This window comes from Stegodyphus dumicola, chromosome 11 (assembly GCF_044657685.1).
Source record: "Stegodyphus dumicola isolate Sdum_Otavi_A_Nest chromosome 11, ASM4465768v1".
Lineage (NCBI taxonomy): Eukaryota > Metazoa > Arthropoda > Arachnida > Araneae > Eresidae > Stegodyphus > Stegodyphus dumicola.
This window is the reverse complement of record NC_140778.1, coordinates 81,009,726-81,025,074: the sequence shown is the minus strand read 5'-3', so window position 1 is coordinate 81,025,074 and position 15,349 is coordinate 81,009,726. Positions and strand designations below refer to the sequence as shown.

The 15,349-nt window shown below is 36.1% G+C and overlaps 1 protein-coding gene across 1 annotated transcript in view; it reads right to left on the bottom strand.

Annotated features, from left to right (window-relative positions):
* LOC118193658 (cubilin-like) overlaps positions 1-15,349 on the bottom strand; it is a 435,777-nt gene that overhangs the window by 70,816 nt on the left and 349,612 nt on the right. Inside the window, exons 49-52 of the mRNA XM_085826886.1 lie at positions 14,881-15,071; positions 4,557-4,731; positions 4,258-4,467; positions 469-612 (exon numbers count right to left, since the gene is read on the bottom strand). Coding sequence (XP_085683012.1) covers positions 469-612; positions 4,258-4,467; positions 4,557-4,731; positions 14,881-15,071 — 720 coding nt within the window. The remainder of the gene's footprint in view (positions 1-468; positions 613-4,257; positions 4,468-4,556; positions 4,732-14,880; positions 15,072-15,349) is intronic.

The following is a 15,349-nucleotide window of genomic DNA, read 5'->3' as shown; positions in this document are numbered from 1 at the left end:
TTATGAAAGTTACAAATATTAATAAGTTACGAATATGTAAAATTTTATAAGATTAAAAAGAAATTGCATGTCTATCTTAGCATATGTATTTCAACACCTGAGAATCCTTTAAGTTAAACAATTATGATAAAACTACTTGTTTCAGAACGCATTTCACAAAAATTAAACATACAGGCATGAAACTTTTTAATCTAGACCAGCTGTTTGAAATGTCAGTCTGTAGAAACCAATTTGCTTTGGTATTATACCATCCTCAAATAATGCAATGGGCAAACTTATTTAACAAAGAAGACTTATTCAAGATGTAGCTGTGCATTTAATTTCAATTGTTTAGGCGGACTCGAGGTTTGCAATAAATATTTCTTTAAACTGCCAATAGCTTTGATTTTGACAGACCATGAAATCCACACACTGGAAATAATAACATGCGTCCGGCAGGTTTCGTCAGAGATATAAAAAGGTACTTACTGCTGACATTATAGGTTCCATGGACTCCTCGGAAAGCTTTATCTATTAAACCTGTCAGCCGAACTGTGGTGGCAGCTAACGGTGAAGTGATTATTACAGGTGACGTATTGTTTTCACAGTATCGTCCAAAGTAAAAGCTTTCCCCTACCAAACAGAGAAAAAAAGTGAAATAATTGAATAAATAAGTTTTAATTTATGTAATTTCTAAATATAGGTTTCTACGTTGTACCTTATCTAATTTCTGATCTCTAAATTACCTTAGCAGAATGATTATCAGTAGTTTCATAATTTTAGGTAACTTCATTTATTTCATTTCAGTCATTAAGGGTTTATAGTAAATAACCCTGTTCTCACATTATTTTAGCCATACATTTGTCAACTCGCTATAGAATTCAAGTTAATTAAAGCATAAATAAGTGCAGAAATTTGAGTTTTCAGGTAGATGTGAATTTACTAATAAAACTAATAAATTTCAGCAAGGTACAGCTTATAATAGCAACAAATTCATATAACAATAGAAAGTTATTTGGAAGAAAACACAAAGTAAAGCTGCAGAATTGCGAAATGTCATGTTCGATGCACCATCGGCAGCAACCCATGTCTATTGGATGATCACAAATGAAATAGCCGTTCAATTAAATCAGTTATTTACTGGCTGTGAAAGAAAGCAAGCGTTGTGGTTAAACCATACTTTTTATGCCATGTGACAATATAACACGTGGCTGGTGTAACGGTAGCATTTGTTTTGTTCAACGAGAATTAAATTTTGTATGCTACCGATATCACATCATCACAGAACCTGTCATCAGGCAATCAGTTAGTTAATAGCTGCCATACTTTTACAAATTCTAACTGGAAATTTCTGTAGTGGCTGTTACTTTTAACTGGATGGTCTGCAGCATTTCAGGAGTTAAATTACTATGTGCTTGGATATTACGGGCTCATAGATCCTTATCATGGCGGATAGATAAGCTGTAGATCTGGATCTTTTACGTAATCTTATAAGAAAAAATCGACTGTTGTTAGCTCTGATGACCACGATGACCCCTTCACATTTTCCTTCAAAATCAACAATTCTGTGCCTGATGTTGTCCGACGATAAGTTTCACATTGATGTCAGCCGTTGCTGAGACTCCATCATGTTAGAAACGTTGAGAAAATAGATGTAATAACCGCAAAGAGCATCTGACACTCTAATTTGCAATAACTTCAGATACCTTCTTTAGTTAAGGTTCCATCATAGAACACAGGTAGTATGTGGCAAGCGCTCCAAATATTGCAGTAGATATTGAAATACCACCGCTCCTGATAACATATCTCTTTTTGCCATGGTGGGTTTTCAGGTGCCTTCTAGGGAGAGTTATGTCATTTTAACATCCCTTTGCAATCGAATTTCATTTCATGTGTCGGCATAATATTAATCGAGAAATTCGGCTGTATGTCTATTCCGAAGTTTCACCAGATCGGAATGCTTCTGATCATTTCTTGGCAGCATTTTGTTAGCTTTGCATTGCACGAGCAAACTCACAATTCACGCGTATGTTACCATACACGGAAAAATGTATGGCCACATGCCACATTAATGTTTCTCGTAGTGGACTAGTGCCCACTTGCTGAATATGCAAATGAACGGGGACGATTTGTAACAGCTCCTTTTTCTCTTAGCTGGAAACGATACTGATAATAGTATCTTCAACAGGATGAGAACGATAAGAGAAACCTAATGCATACTGTCTGTCTTGTCCGACTGCCGCAGTCTCCATTTAATCTTTATCGTTGAATTAACTAACCGTGTTTAGACTCAAATGTCAAGTCCACCCAGAGATCATTATTTTGTAGTTATCAATGAGATATGACATATCTTTTCCCCAAATGTGCATTCCATCTTTGAGTTAGCCATCCATCCATCACTGATTTGCAGGTAAATTTCTTTTAACGATTTACTGTGTATAAAATCATTAATGATATATTTTTGCCGGTGATCAGTTATTACGAGATATGCATTTCGTTTCTTTTCGGGTATATGTTGTAGGGTTCTTCACTCCTTTTATCTAAGATAAACGTTGAGGGACCTAGTGAACTATGTAGTGATTTATTCGCTGAATTTAAACAATTAAAGATGTAGACTCAAGATGGGTTAAAATACTCTTTATTTCACTCAAGAATAACAGTTGCCCCACTCGGGTTTAAATTCAGAATAAGAAATAACAACTAAACTATAACTAACTAAAGGAGACATAGCCGAAGCTAATACAAGTATCTGAGGAAGTTGTCCCTTAATTTAAAGTACCCGGCGCATATCAAAAGGCACGCAATATACTGCTGAATGCAATAGTATATACTGCCGAGTGTTATTTATTCCTTAAAAAATTTTGAAAAACAATTCAAAAGGTTTCCTTCAAAATTTAGCATTTCCCACAGCTATTTTTCAGTCGAGGTCCAGGTGTAGAAAGTAAACTTCAGTAAACTTCATTATCTCTGAAACACTTTTTCAACTGGAGAAAGTGAGTTTAAAAAATATTGGACATATCATGACATCGATAATGTACGATTTCTTTGCCACCATAATTAGTAAATAAATTTATTTGCCATTCAGTTTTTGCCATAAATTTATTTGCCATTATTATAAAATTTTGCAAAAGTATATTTTTGTTTTCTGAGATAGCATGGAATCCAAATATCTATTTTCATCATTTATTCTTTAAAAAATTTTGAAAAACAATTCAAACGGCTTCCTTCAAAATTTAGCATTTCCCATCAGCTATTTTTCTGTCGAGGTCGAGGAGTAACAATGTATCTAAGGCTTCAGTAAACTTCATTTTATCTAAAACACATTTTCAACCGGAGAAAGTGAGTTTAAAAAATATTAGACATATGATGTCACAGATAATATACGATTTAATTTGCCATCATAATCAGTAAAGCATTTTATACATGACAACTAAAGTACCATGCACACAGTATTATAGTTTTCTTCTCTAAATATATATTTCCTGCATTCAATTCATAAACCAAGATATAGTCATCAAGTCATAAAATGTCAAAACATGCAGTTATAAATATTATTTTAACTAAACGGAAATATAGATGAAATGGCAAGGATTGAAACTATTGAGTATTAACAATTTAACATAAATAATGATAGTTACATGAAATCGCAAGGAATGAAACTGTTATGTATTAACAATCTAGCATAAATGATGAAATTTACATGAAATCGCAAAGAATAAAACTACTATGTATTATAAATTTAACATAAAAAGTGAAATTCAGAAGAAATGACAAGAACAATTTAACATATATAATGAAATAGTTGAAATAGCAAAAAATATTTACCATAAATAATTTAGAAGAAATGACAAGAAAATTTAATATACATAATGAAATTTAGTTGAAATAGCAAGAACAATTTACCATAAATAATGAAATTTAGATGAAATGGCAACGAATGAAAATGTTACGTATAAACAATTTAACATAAATGAGGAAATTTAGATGAAATGGCAAGGAATGAAATTACTACGCATTAACAATTTTACATAAATAATACAATTTATATGAAATGGCAAGGAATGAAACTATTATGCATTAACAATTTAACATAAATAATGAAATTTAGATGAAATAGCAAGAACAATTTAGCATAAATAATGAAATTTAGATAAAATTACAAGGAATGAAACTATTACGTATTAACAATTTAACATAAATAATTAAATTTAGATAAAATGGCAAGAAATGAAACTGTTATGTATTAACACTAACATAAATAACGAAATGTTTCATTACCGCTTTTACCATAAACGTACACTCCACCTTTCCTGCAATAACTAGATTTCAAACCTGGCACATCTAATACATCAAGCTTGATTACAACAGTGCGGTTCTCTACACCATCCCCTTGCAATTTCCATCTGCAATCTATATACGTGTTATTAATTGCCGTAAAAGGAGGAGAGGAAATATTTCCGCTTGGGAGAAGAAGAGGCCCTCCGCAATCTGCAATGATATAAGATATTAGATTCCAGCAAATAAGAAGATGCATTTTTCCGATACTGAGCTAGTAAATTATCGCAAAAGTCACTTACTCGCTTCCTCGTCAAAGGAATAAGTTAAAGAGAAACCTTGTCCAGCTGCGAGACCATGAGTCATGAAGACTACAACAGCAGTGCTAGTGTAAGACCGTATGTCAGCAGGGAGCGAGTTTCCGCATAATTTCGTTAAGTTCGTCTCTCCACGCCTCCAGTAAGAAATATTCATCGTCTGCAAGTTAAAAAACATTTGTCACATATATCATTTAAACTAACGTATATGAGGGACATAAAGTAAAATAAATCAACTCCTAGCAATCCTTATTCCTCTAAAATGAAACTGTAGATCTAAGGATCGTAGATATCGATGTAACAATAATCAACTAACCTATGAACATTTATAGCTTCGTTAAAAACATTTCAAAGCCCACGTTTTCCAGACCTGTAGCATTTGAACACCTGCTGCCTTGACAGGAATTTCGGGCCAATCAGCGGCCGAGTGGTAAAGTTTCTGAACACTGATATTTCGGTTCGCGGTTCGAATCCTGTCGAACGAGCTGACTGCATGAGCATTTTCGTGATTTTCCCCATGTGCAACGTGTATATGAGTCAGTTTCAGTTAGTGCTCCACGAAGATATCCCTCACCTCAGCCAGACAGCCTTCCAGTGCTTAACTGTAATTAGGTAAAACAAAACCAAACCGTAGATATCACGTTACATGCGGGACATGGCAACGCCACCTAGACTACAAAGCCAGAATACTGGTGCGAGAATGAAGCTATGAGTCATCACACTTAGGCTTAGCACTGAACGAAGCTGCAGGTGTGAATTCGTCGATGTGTGTGGCATAACCGTTGCGCTTGCACGTGTTTTAAAATCGTTGTCAATTATTCTTATAGTATTATTATGTTTTAAGGCACTTATATTATTTCACTATGGTGTTTAAATGTTGTGTACCCCTATGTAAAGGAAACTATAATGGTGGACCTCGTGTCCACGTATTTTCCTTCCCAAGAAATCCTGAATTGAAGAAGAAATGGATTTATTCAATAAAACGAGACAATTTCGAGCCAACTAAAAATTCTAAGGTAAGTTAATTTATATTTATTATTACTAATGTTAATATTTTTAATAGTACTTACTTACCTAAAGATAACGCTATTCTTTTGTAAAATTATATGCTGCTGTAATAACTACTTTTGTCACATTATTTGCTTAAATTTCTTATAGTACACGATTTTTTTGCATATTTTAGAAAACGTTAAGGTATTTCTAAAGGGGTATCGTACTATTGGTCGTATTACATGATGTATAAATCATAATATGTAGCCAAAGCACGATGTAAAATTAAAAAAAAAATTAACTTAGAGAAATTACGTATTTTATTTTTGTTTATGCAAACATTGCAAATTGTGTTAATGCTTGCTTGAAGTAATGCTTGCTTGAAAAATGCTTTTAAATTAGATTGTGTTGTCTGACATTATTTAAAATATTTTAAATAAGGTGAAGGTATAGTTAATGTATGAGAAAAATATATAATATAATTTTGATAATAATTATAACACCTTTCAGAAAAAAATAGTTTAACATTTGCTGTGCTGAAAATTTAACTTTAACTGATTAGTATTTATTTTAAAGAAAATCCGATTTAAATTTAAAAATCAAGTGCAAGTGCTTTAAAGGAGGAAAGTAATTATAAATATATTAAAATAAAACGTCAACAGTAAAAAAATAGATAAGTTCTTTCCTAAACTATATGGTCGTTGCGCTACCGTAATTTCGATAGCCTAACTGGGATGACTCATAAGTGGAGCTTTCTGGCTTTGTAGTCTAGGTGGCGTTGGACATGGTAAGCATCCCTGACGAATTTGACAATGCGTTAGGAATTTGAAGAATCTCTTTCTCAACCACATCAAGTACGGAACAGTTTAGAGCTTCAAATGATAGCCTAGGCAGAAATGCATTGGTTGATATCAAACAAATCGTAGAGGACACAGAAACACACAGTGGAGGGAGATAATTCTGTCACCACAGTGCTTTTGCAATACAAATTCTAACGACAGGTGTTCATCCCTCGCTTACAAAATGTGAGCCTCGACTGAATCAAGACGGAAACAAGTTATGCACAAAGAACATAATTTTAAGACCCTAGCTCTGTAACACAGAAAGTGTGATAAATACATCGTACATTAAATGCTGATCTTCTTTCATCGCTTCTGTAATAAATTTGAAAGAGAGGGTCGTTCCATTTCTTCAGTTTGGAGATTAAGTATCATACAGCTAGCAAAGAACGTAGGTTTTGTCACAGATTACTAATGTTGGAGAAAAAACTTCATTGCCTCCAAGACACTTTGACCTTTCAAGGAAATGTTGCTCCACTGTTTTCGTGAAAGTCCCCTGTCATTGCTGCTCCTTGGAACGGTTGCAGTAACCTATCAAGAATTGCGATTGCCAATTGCCGTTATTTCGTTTGTGTTCTTGATTTCTGTTCCGTGCCGCCTATCTCAGTGATTTGAGTGATTGAAATTATGTGTTTGTAAGGTTGCCTGTAGTTTTACTTTAACATTTGATGTTCCCCTTCTTCTTTGGCAGGTTTTCGCATCGGCGTTTTTCAAGTGATTACAATAGACTCCCTTGGTAATGCAGCAAGTGACGTGTACGATTGCAGGTGACGGAGGTAGGGGACACCTGGTATGTAACAAAGGTAAGCAGGTATATATCCCCCGTTCTCCGATATCTTGAACCGGCAGCTTCCTCGAGTCCCAGGAGGCCTGCCTCGGGAATGCATTTACTTTTCTCTGAATGTGTACGATTACAGGACGCTGAATTCAAGACCCACGTCCTGGAGATTACCTTATCGGGGTTGAGATATCCAGGCTCCGGAGACCCCTCAACGGCGGCGCAGGCCCCACAGTCCCTGCCCGACTTTATACATATCCTCAGCAAGGACGAAAACGCTCCAGGCTAATCCGACGGTAGTTAAAAACAAAAGAAAGAACAATAGTTAGTAGTATTAAAATTACTAGTAAGCTGCACAGGTCGAAAAGTGGTTAGTGATTCTAACTGCCGTACCGAAGAGCCCGGGTTCAAACCCTGAAGAAGGCATAGATGTAAATTGTCTGACCCTTCATATGAGGTAACGGTGACCGCCTATTAGGTGCCTGAATAAAAAAAAAAAACACCTGTTCTGGCCTCAATAGTGGCCAAAGCCTAAAATGGCTAGTGCCCACTATTGAAAATGAATAATCACTTGAAAATTGTCACTTATTGAGAATTTACAAGTGTTAGTGAGCAATTTAATATGGAAAATAAGTTAATTTAATTATCTAAAATAATTAATTACCAAAAAGAGCACGCTATAAATAACGGAAGACTATAAACATCGCTATAAAAATGAAACGGAGTTATAAACAATATTAAATAACAATATTTATAAGATAACTTGGGCAATGTTATTGGGTTCAGGCTCGCAAAAAATAGTTAGTTGCAATACTTTGTTTTAGCATTCTTTTCTCCAAAACTCAGTGATTTTATCTTGCGAATTCTTGTCATTCAGAAGACTGTTGTCTTGTCTTTCCTAGCAATCAAGAAAGTAATAATAAAGCAAATTTACTTTAAATAAAATTATTGATAATTACCAAAACTACTTCGCAGTAAAATAATCAAAGGTAATACGCATTGCTGGCTTGGCTTTATAAAAACTCGAAGAAACAGAGAGCCAGAGATAAAGCGAACAGGAAAGCGTCTGTCAGTTGTTCATTGTTGGAGCGGTGCATCTGCTATTCGTTTGCTTTTATAATTGCTCATGTATTTCAGTAGCAGTTACCGTGCAATACAAGATTAAAAGCTACATACTCGATTTATTTAGGATTAAATAGCATAGTTTTGACGGATGATTTAACAATGTTTACATATTCTGAATTATGAACCGTTACCAATTAGTATAACATCAGTTGTTCACTGCTGCTATTCCATCCATTCTTCTTTTCATTTTCCATTTTTTATAAGCAATATTGGTTTCATTTAACAGTTTGTAATAATAATTCTTTTATTAATGCGCAATAAACAAATTTCATTTTTTAGACGGTGTCCGACCAATCCTTAACCCGGTTTTCCCGCTCCCTGTTAATTGGGAGTCTGTTGTATTTCCATTGCCACATTCTTTCGAATACTTAATAATTACATAGATTTCATTACAATGAAAAAACAGGAGATATGCTATTCGAGAGTTTCATAATTTTTTGCTGTACCGGTAACTATGAGAACTAGATTACTCCTATTTAAATTTTTCAAGTGACTATCTTGCAATCCATATTACCAAGTTTCATTTTTGTTCGATAACCTCTGCTGTCGTTAGGGATCGTAAGTTGATGAAAATACTTTATCCGCATCCTTTCTCCTCCGGGTCGTAACAACTATTGGTTTGGAATGCTTGCTGCCATAAACGCTATAAGGATGTTTTGTTTAGTAATTACGATATAAACGTTAACTGTCTCATCAACAATACTGTTTATTCCAGGTTTATGTGTATTGACTCTGAGCAAATTGCATATGAATAACAACAGTAGTAAGAGGCTCATGACAGCGCACCATTTTCTAACGTTTCCTGAATTTTACTATATATACATTCAACGCTGTTGGCCCAAAACATTATAGACTAACCCTCTTGCAGAATGAATAACAATAATATGTTTGCTACCAGAGCCATCTTTTCTGCCAGAGGCTGGAACATTATACGAAAATTTGCCGATATTATCTGCAACCTTCTAGACGCCATCAGCTTTTGACTTATGAATTATATTTCATTCAACAGCCTTCTATAGAAATTCAAAAGGATTTAAACCCAGGAAATTTGAAGGCCAGTGGAAGATGAGAATTGATATGGGAGTCATTTGAACCAGATGTGAGAAGTAGGATTATTGGAATGATTGATTAGCTTTCCAAAATAAACTATCCTTTTCTGATTACATGAAGGCTCATTTCGACATTTAATATCTGTAAATATTTTATCCCCCTAGGGCTGGACTGAGTGGAAATAACCAACGTTGTGGCTAACACATGTATTTAGACAGACTCGGCTCCTGGGGCACATAATCAGTCTTCACGGTGACTTGAACCATTGACAAATCGGTGGTCCGTTCAGGCGGGGTACGGACTACCGATTTCTCGGCGGGGTAAGGACCGTAACGTCAAGTCTGTCTCGGTCTGCGTGATTGCTACATGATAGATAATGTGAATCTTGTTCTCAAGATTCGCCTCCGTTAGTAAGCTCAAGGGCACTGATGTTGTCATACGTTATCTTAGTTTTTCGGTGACCAGCTGTTGCCTGGTCACCCTATCTTATGCTCATAAAATCATTGTTGTCGAGGTTTAAACACTGGGGGCTTGTGTCCCCGGCGGATCGCCTCTAGAGGTTCTGTGTTAAGAGATTTTCAAAGCTCAGATCAAGAAATCTCTACTTTCTAATATACTGTTACGAATTTGGAATTTAAAAAGCTAATGTTAGTTCAATTATAAATTAAATGGTTTTATTTCCAGCGCAGTGCAGCGCGTGACGAATATTAAAAGAAGAAAGCTAAGCCGGAAAATTAAAAATACAAGGGCACGTGCATTTAACATTAAATAAATAAATATGTCTTTTTTGATTTTTAGAAAGTACTAGAAAATTCTCGCGCGTGATTTTAAAATCTTATAGAAGGAGGAAAACATCTCAGTTCGTAGTAGTTGCTTAGTTTGTTGTTGTTTAGAAAACTTCTCTTATTGATTGTAGCGACTACAACCAGCTTCTGCATTATAAAATATTCCCCACAGCTTTCAAAAAAGGCAATGTGGTATTATTTTTAAAAAAGGATAAAAACCCCCTAGTATCGAGTTCCTTTAGGCCAATTTGCCTTCTGTCGGCGATGGGAAAGATTTACGAGAAGCTCATCGTCAATAGGCTAAAATTTCATCTACATCAAAACCAAAGCATTAGCCCAAGACAATTTGGCTTCAAACAAGGCAGTTCTACCACTCATGCCCTGCAGCGAATCCATGAAGTCATAATTCAGAACAAATCGCAGGGCTACCAGACAGCTTTTATATCGATAGATTTGCAAAGTGCGTTCGATACCCTCTGGTGGCCTGCCATCAGGCAGGCCCTCAGAGAGGCAAGATGCCCAAGAAATATCTATCAAGTTCTGGACAACTATCTGGCAGACCGGCAACTGATGATCTCTAACAACAGTAGTACTGTCTCAATAACACAAGTGAGAGGATGTCCACAGGGGTCCTATGCAGGGCCTCTGCTATGGAACCTCATCTTTAATAAAGTCTTAGAAGCAAGGTGGCCACAACATACTGTGTTAGTTGCATACGCGGACGACGCGGCATTACTGGTCAGAGGCCGCACACGCGCTGAGCTTGAAGCCCATGGCAGTGAGTCATGCACTATCTTTGCCAACCTCTGCGAAGAGCTAAAACTCAAAATATCCACCACAAAGTTCACTGCTATCATCTTTCCAAGAAAGGGTACAAATCCAACACGTAGCCCATGTATCAAACTACAAGGCCGGAATATTAAGGTCGTAAAAACTTTAAGATACCTTGGGGTAATATGGGACCCAGGTCTGACTTGGCTTCCGCATATCCAGGCACAAAAGATTAAAACATCTGCAATTGCCAGGAGATCACGACAATTCCAAGGCGGGAACTGGGGACGGAATCCCCACATTCAAAAGGTACTTTATAAAACTGTAGCTGAGAAGGTGGTACTCTATGCGGCAGCTATATGGGCACAACCCATGACCGCACGCAAGGTTAAGCAACTCCTATCACTACAGCGCCCATTCGCCATAGGCTTATGCAGAGCCTACCGCACCACTGCAACTTATGCAGCACTCACCTTGGCAGGCATCATACCACTTCATATCCAAGCGGAGCTAGAGGCCACATACACTAAAATAATACATCTACAGAAAGACGCAACCTTTGCAGGCACCTTACATAGCCCTGCAAATTACGAACATCCATGTACTCCTCTCCACACGCACCCAGCCCACAAGAGACTTGGCATTCACACTATCCTCAAACCGTCACGAAGTCAACCAGAAGGAAACCCTAATATGCACGCGTTCTACACAGATGGCTCGAAAACTGCTGAGGGTGTAGGTAGTGCCTTTATATACTACAGGCAAGGCCATGCTGCACACCATTGGAAAGGGTACCTCAATCCAAATAATAGCATTTTTCAAGCAGAAGTAGTTGCCATAACAGCTGCCATTGAATACGTGGCGCTCAACAATATCACACATGTGCAGCTTTATACAGACAGTATGTCGACACTGCTTGCTCTTGACAAACATAGTCACGCCTCCCCGCTGATCATACGACTGCAGCATATCCTAAAAGATAATCGGCACACACATGTTGACCTAGTATGGATTAAAGCCCATGCAGGTAACATGGGTAATGAGACAGCGGATGAACTCGCTAAAGAGGCTGCTTCGAACCAAAATGCCAGACCGATATCAGTATCAGCACCACCATCTTTCCTCAAAAGTCAACTACGAAATGCCGCTATCCAGTGGTGGCAAAGAGAATGGGATCAGGGCGACACGGGAAGGAGAGCGCATAGCTTCTTGCCAAAAGTAACCACGGAGCGCCTTAAGGCAATTGCTCCCCTTACCAACTTCATTACTGGTCATGGTCCCTTCCCGGATTACTTCTACCGCCGCACCATCTCAACCACGGATCGTTGTGTTTGCGGGGGTGAGGGGTCACTGGACCATTATATCTTTCATTGCCCACTCACAGAACAGTTCCACTTCCCGATACCAGCCAATATCTCAGCATTTCACAAGTTCCTAGCCAAAAACAGAGCGGCCATAAATAAAATCTGCAAATAATAACCACTATTGCAGCATATGGCCAGGACCTCTGTCAACCAGAGTAATAGGGCTTACATGCATTACTTGCACTGACATATGCACTCTAATGCTCTACCATCTAATCTCTGACTGCATAGGGAGCAGAAGAAAATTGAACACCATTGTTATAACCTATTAAATGTTTTTTTTTTTTTTTTTCAAACCGTGCCTGTATGTTATTTCAAATGCCAGATGTTAAACAGTTGCCCCTGTATGGCCATGTATCCACACTTATAACTATTAAATAAACTCCAGGGGAGGACGCGGGACATATGCCTGTTAACCTCTGTTAAGCTTCAGGCGTCCCCGTCCTCCGTCACCTGTCACTTGTTGATTGTAGCGAATTCGCGGATTAGCTTTCTTTAGCTGTTTTGAATTACGTTCTATTGCACATTTTAGTAGTTAAAAGATAACTACTGTGAGATATTGTAATACTGCATGATAATTTGAGAAAATTTAATTATATTCATTGTGATAATAATAAATTTTTGTTCATTTTTCATCGGATTTGTGCAGTCATTTCGTCACGAACCCGTACGCACGTAACAATACTTTAGATATTTTAATATCTGCTGATGTGCCTTAAAACGACTGTCAGTAACGTTACAAAGTGATCATCATCTTAAACAAAAGCAATTCACTGTACCACCTCATGCTTTCGACATCACGTTGTTCTAGAAGAAGATGTGTACCGAAAACATAGCAGACAAAACCATCACAGAGAAAACAACAGAAGGCGAAAACGTCGTAGTATAACACATGGTGGGAGAAAAGGAAGCAAAGAGAAAACATCGCAGTTCTAAAGCATCGTGGTACAAAATATCGTTGTCGATAATAAAGAGGATCAGTAACTTCAAAGTTTAAAAACATCGTCGTCGAAAATATCGTGGTAAAAAATAAAGCACCATCGCATGACGATAACATCGCAGACGTGCGTTTTTCAGGCTTTGCAAGTTGTAAATACATATTCGCATAATGATTTGTGAGCGCAAGGTAGAAAGACGTACATTTTTATTTTTACATTTCATGATTTTGAATTAATTAATAAATTTTTTGCTAAAAATGGAAGAAAGATGCTTAAGCTTTTAAAAACTGAAAATGAGCAGAAAATTAATGCAATTTAAGCACTGAATAAAGTTTTAAACTTACACATAATTAACTAATAAAGGTCACACGTAAAGTAAATTAATCTTTTTTATTATGCTTACTGATAAATTAACAAACGAGAAAGAAAATAATTTTATAATTAATTAAATAATTCTTATGGATGTAATCTAACGCAGTTACCTATCTTCCTTTTTCTAAACGTTTCCAGAATATATTTTTCATGGAAACTTATTAGTAAAACTTTATAAAAAAGATTAATTTGCTTATATCCTTTATTAATACTCTATATATGTTTAAAATTGAATTAAGTGTTAGAAGTTGCATTAATTTTCTATTTATTTTCAGTTTTTAAATGCTTAAGTTCTTTTTCAGCAAAAAAAAATATTAGTTTAATTCAAAATTATGAAATATAAAAATAATAATGCTTTCCTTCTTTTTTTTTTTTTATAATACAAATCATTATGCCAATATGCATTTTCAACTTTCAAAGCCTAAAAAACGCATGTCTGCTATTTTATCATAATGCGATGATTTCTTTATTTTTTCCCCGATATTTCCAACAACCATGTTTTAAACTGCGAAGTTAATGAACCGCTCTACTTTCGACGACGATATTTTGTACCACGATGTTTTAGTACAGCGATGTTTTCTCCGCGACATTTTCTTCCGCGATGTTTTTGCCGTAACATTTTGGGCTGTAACCGCTCTAGAAGGCACGGGAAACGAAAATCATTCATCATGCACCTGAAATTTTTATAGTTTATAAGGTATTTTTCCCGCCTTCTTAGCGTGCCTTCGTGGTGTAGGGGTCTGCACACTGGGCGCGTATTCCAGAGATCCGTGGTTTTCGATTACCGGAGAGGGTGTTGCTTAGTTTTCGTTTTTCTGCTTCTAATTAACCTAATCTCTCTACAAGTTATTATGTTTCCGTCTTTTAGGAAGGCACAGAGTCTCATAACACGACACCAAATGGCTTCAAGGGCAGGATTTGGAATTGTGCACGATACAGGCAATTATTGAAGGTCATCACCTTCTAATGTGGTGTAAATTTGGTAATTAGTAAACTGTGATTTCAAATATAGTAAAGACACATAATCTGCGATATCATGAGATGTAAAAGACAAAACTCAATTTAAAACAATATTGGAGAATGTTTTAAATCCAGTAACCAATGACAAACGTAGAAATTATCTTCTCCTTTTCTTTGGCCCCATAATATATTTTTTACATTTTACAACTACCCATTTTATATTTAGAGATTAATTTTATACACTGCGTTCTTGCACAGCTGAGTGCACAACTTACCCTTAAGTGCCTTACCCTTAAGTACTTACCCTTAAGTGACTTACCCTTCTTGCACAACTTACCCTTAAGTGACTGAGGCACATGCCAGTAGCTTCATCCCTGGGTAGATTGAATGCATTAAAGGTTAGTTTCACTCTTCTTCCTTCAGGTGCTTCAACATGCCAGAAGCATTCTCTTCTGCCTGTAAGAGGATTAGGATAATGCGGGGAAGTGATCACACCTGAGGAAATGCCTTCTACATAACCTCCACAACCTGAAAAAGGATTCGTATTCATACACCTGTACATTAAAGATGCAAAGAAAGACTATAATAAAGTATGCTCATTTAATCTAAACCGATAAATACAGAAATCCAATAGCTTCTATCAACACTATATCTGCACCGAATTTAAAAGAAAATGCCTATTATTAAAGATTATGCCGATTATATCAATTATTAATAATTATAACAAATATTAGAAACGTCAATTATTAATGATTATACCAATTATTAATAAATATGTCAATTAAAAATAAAATGGCAATTATGAA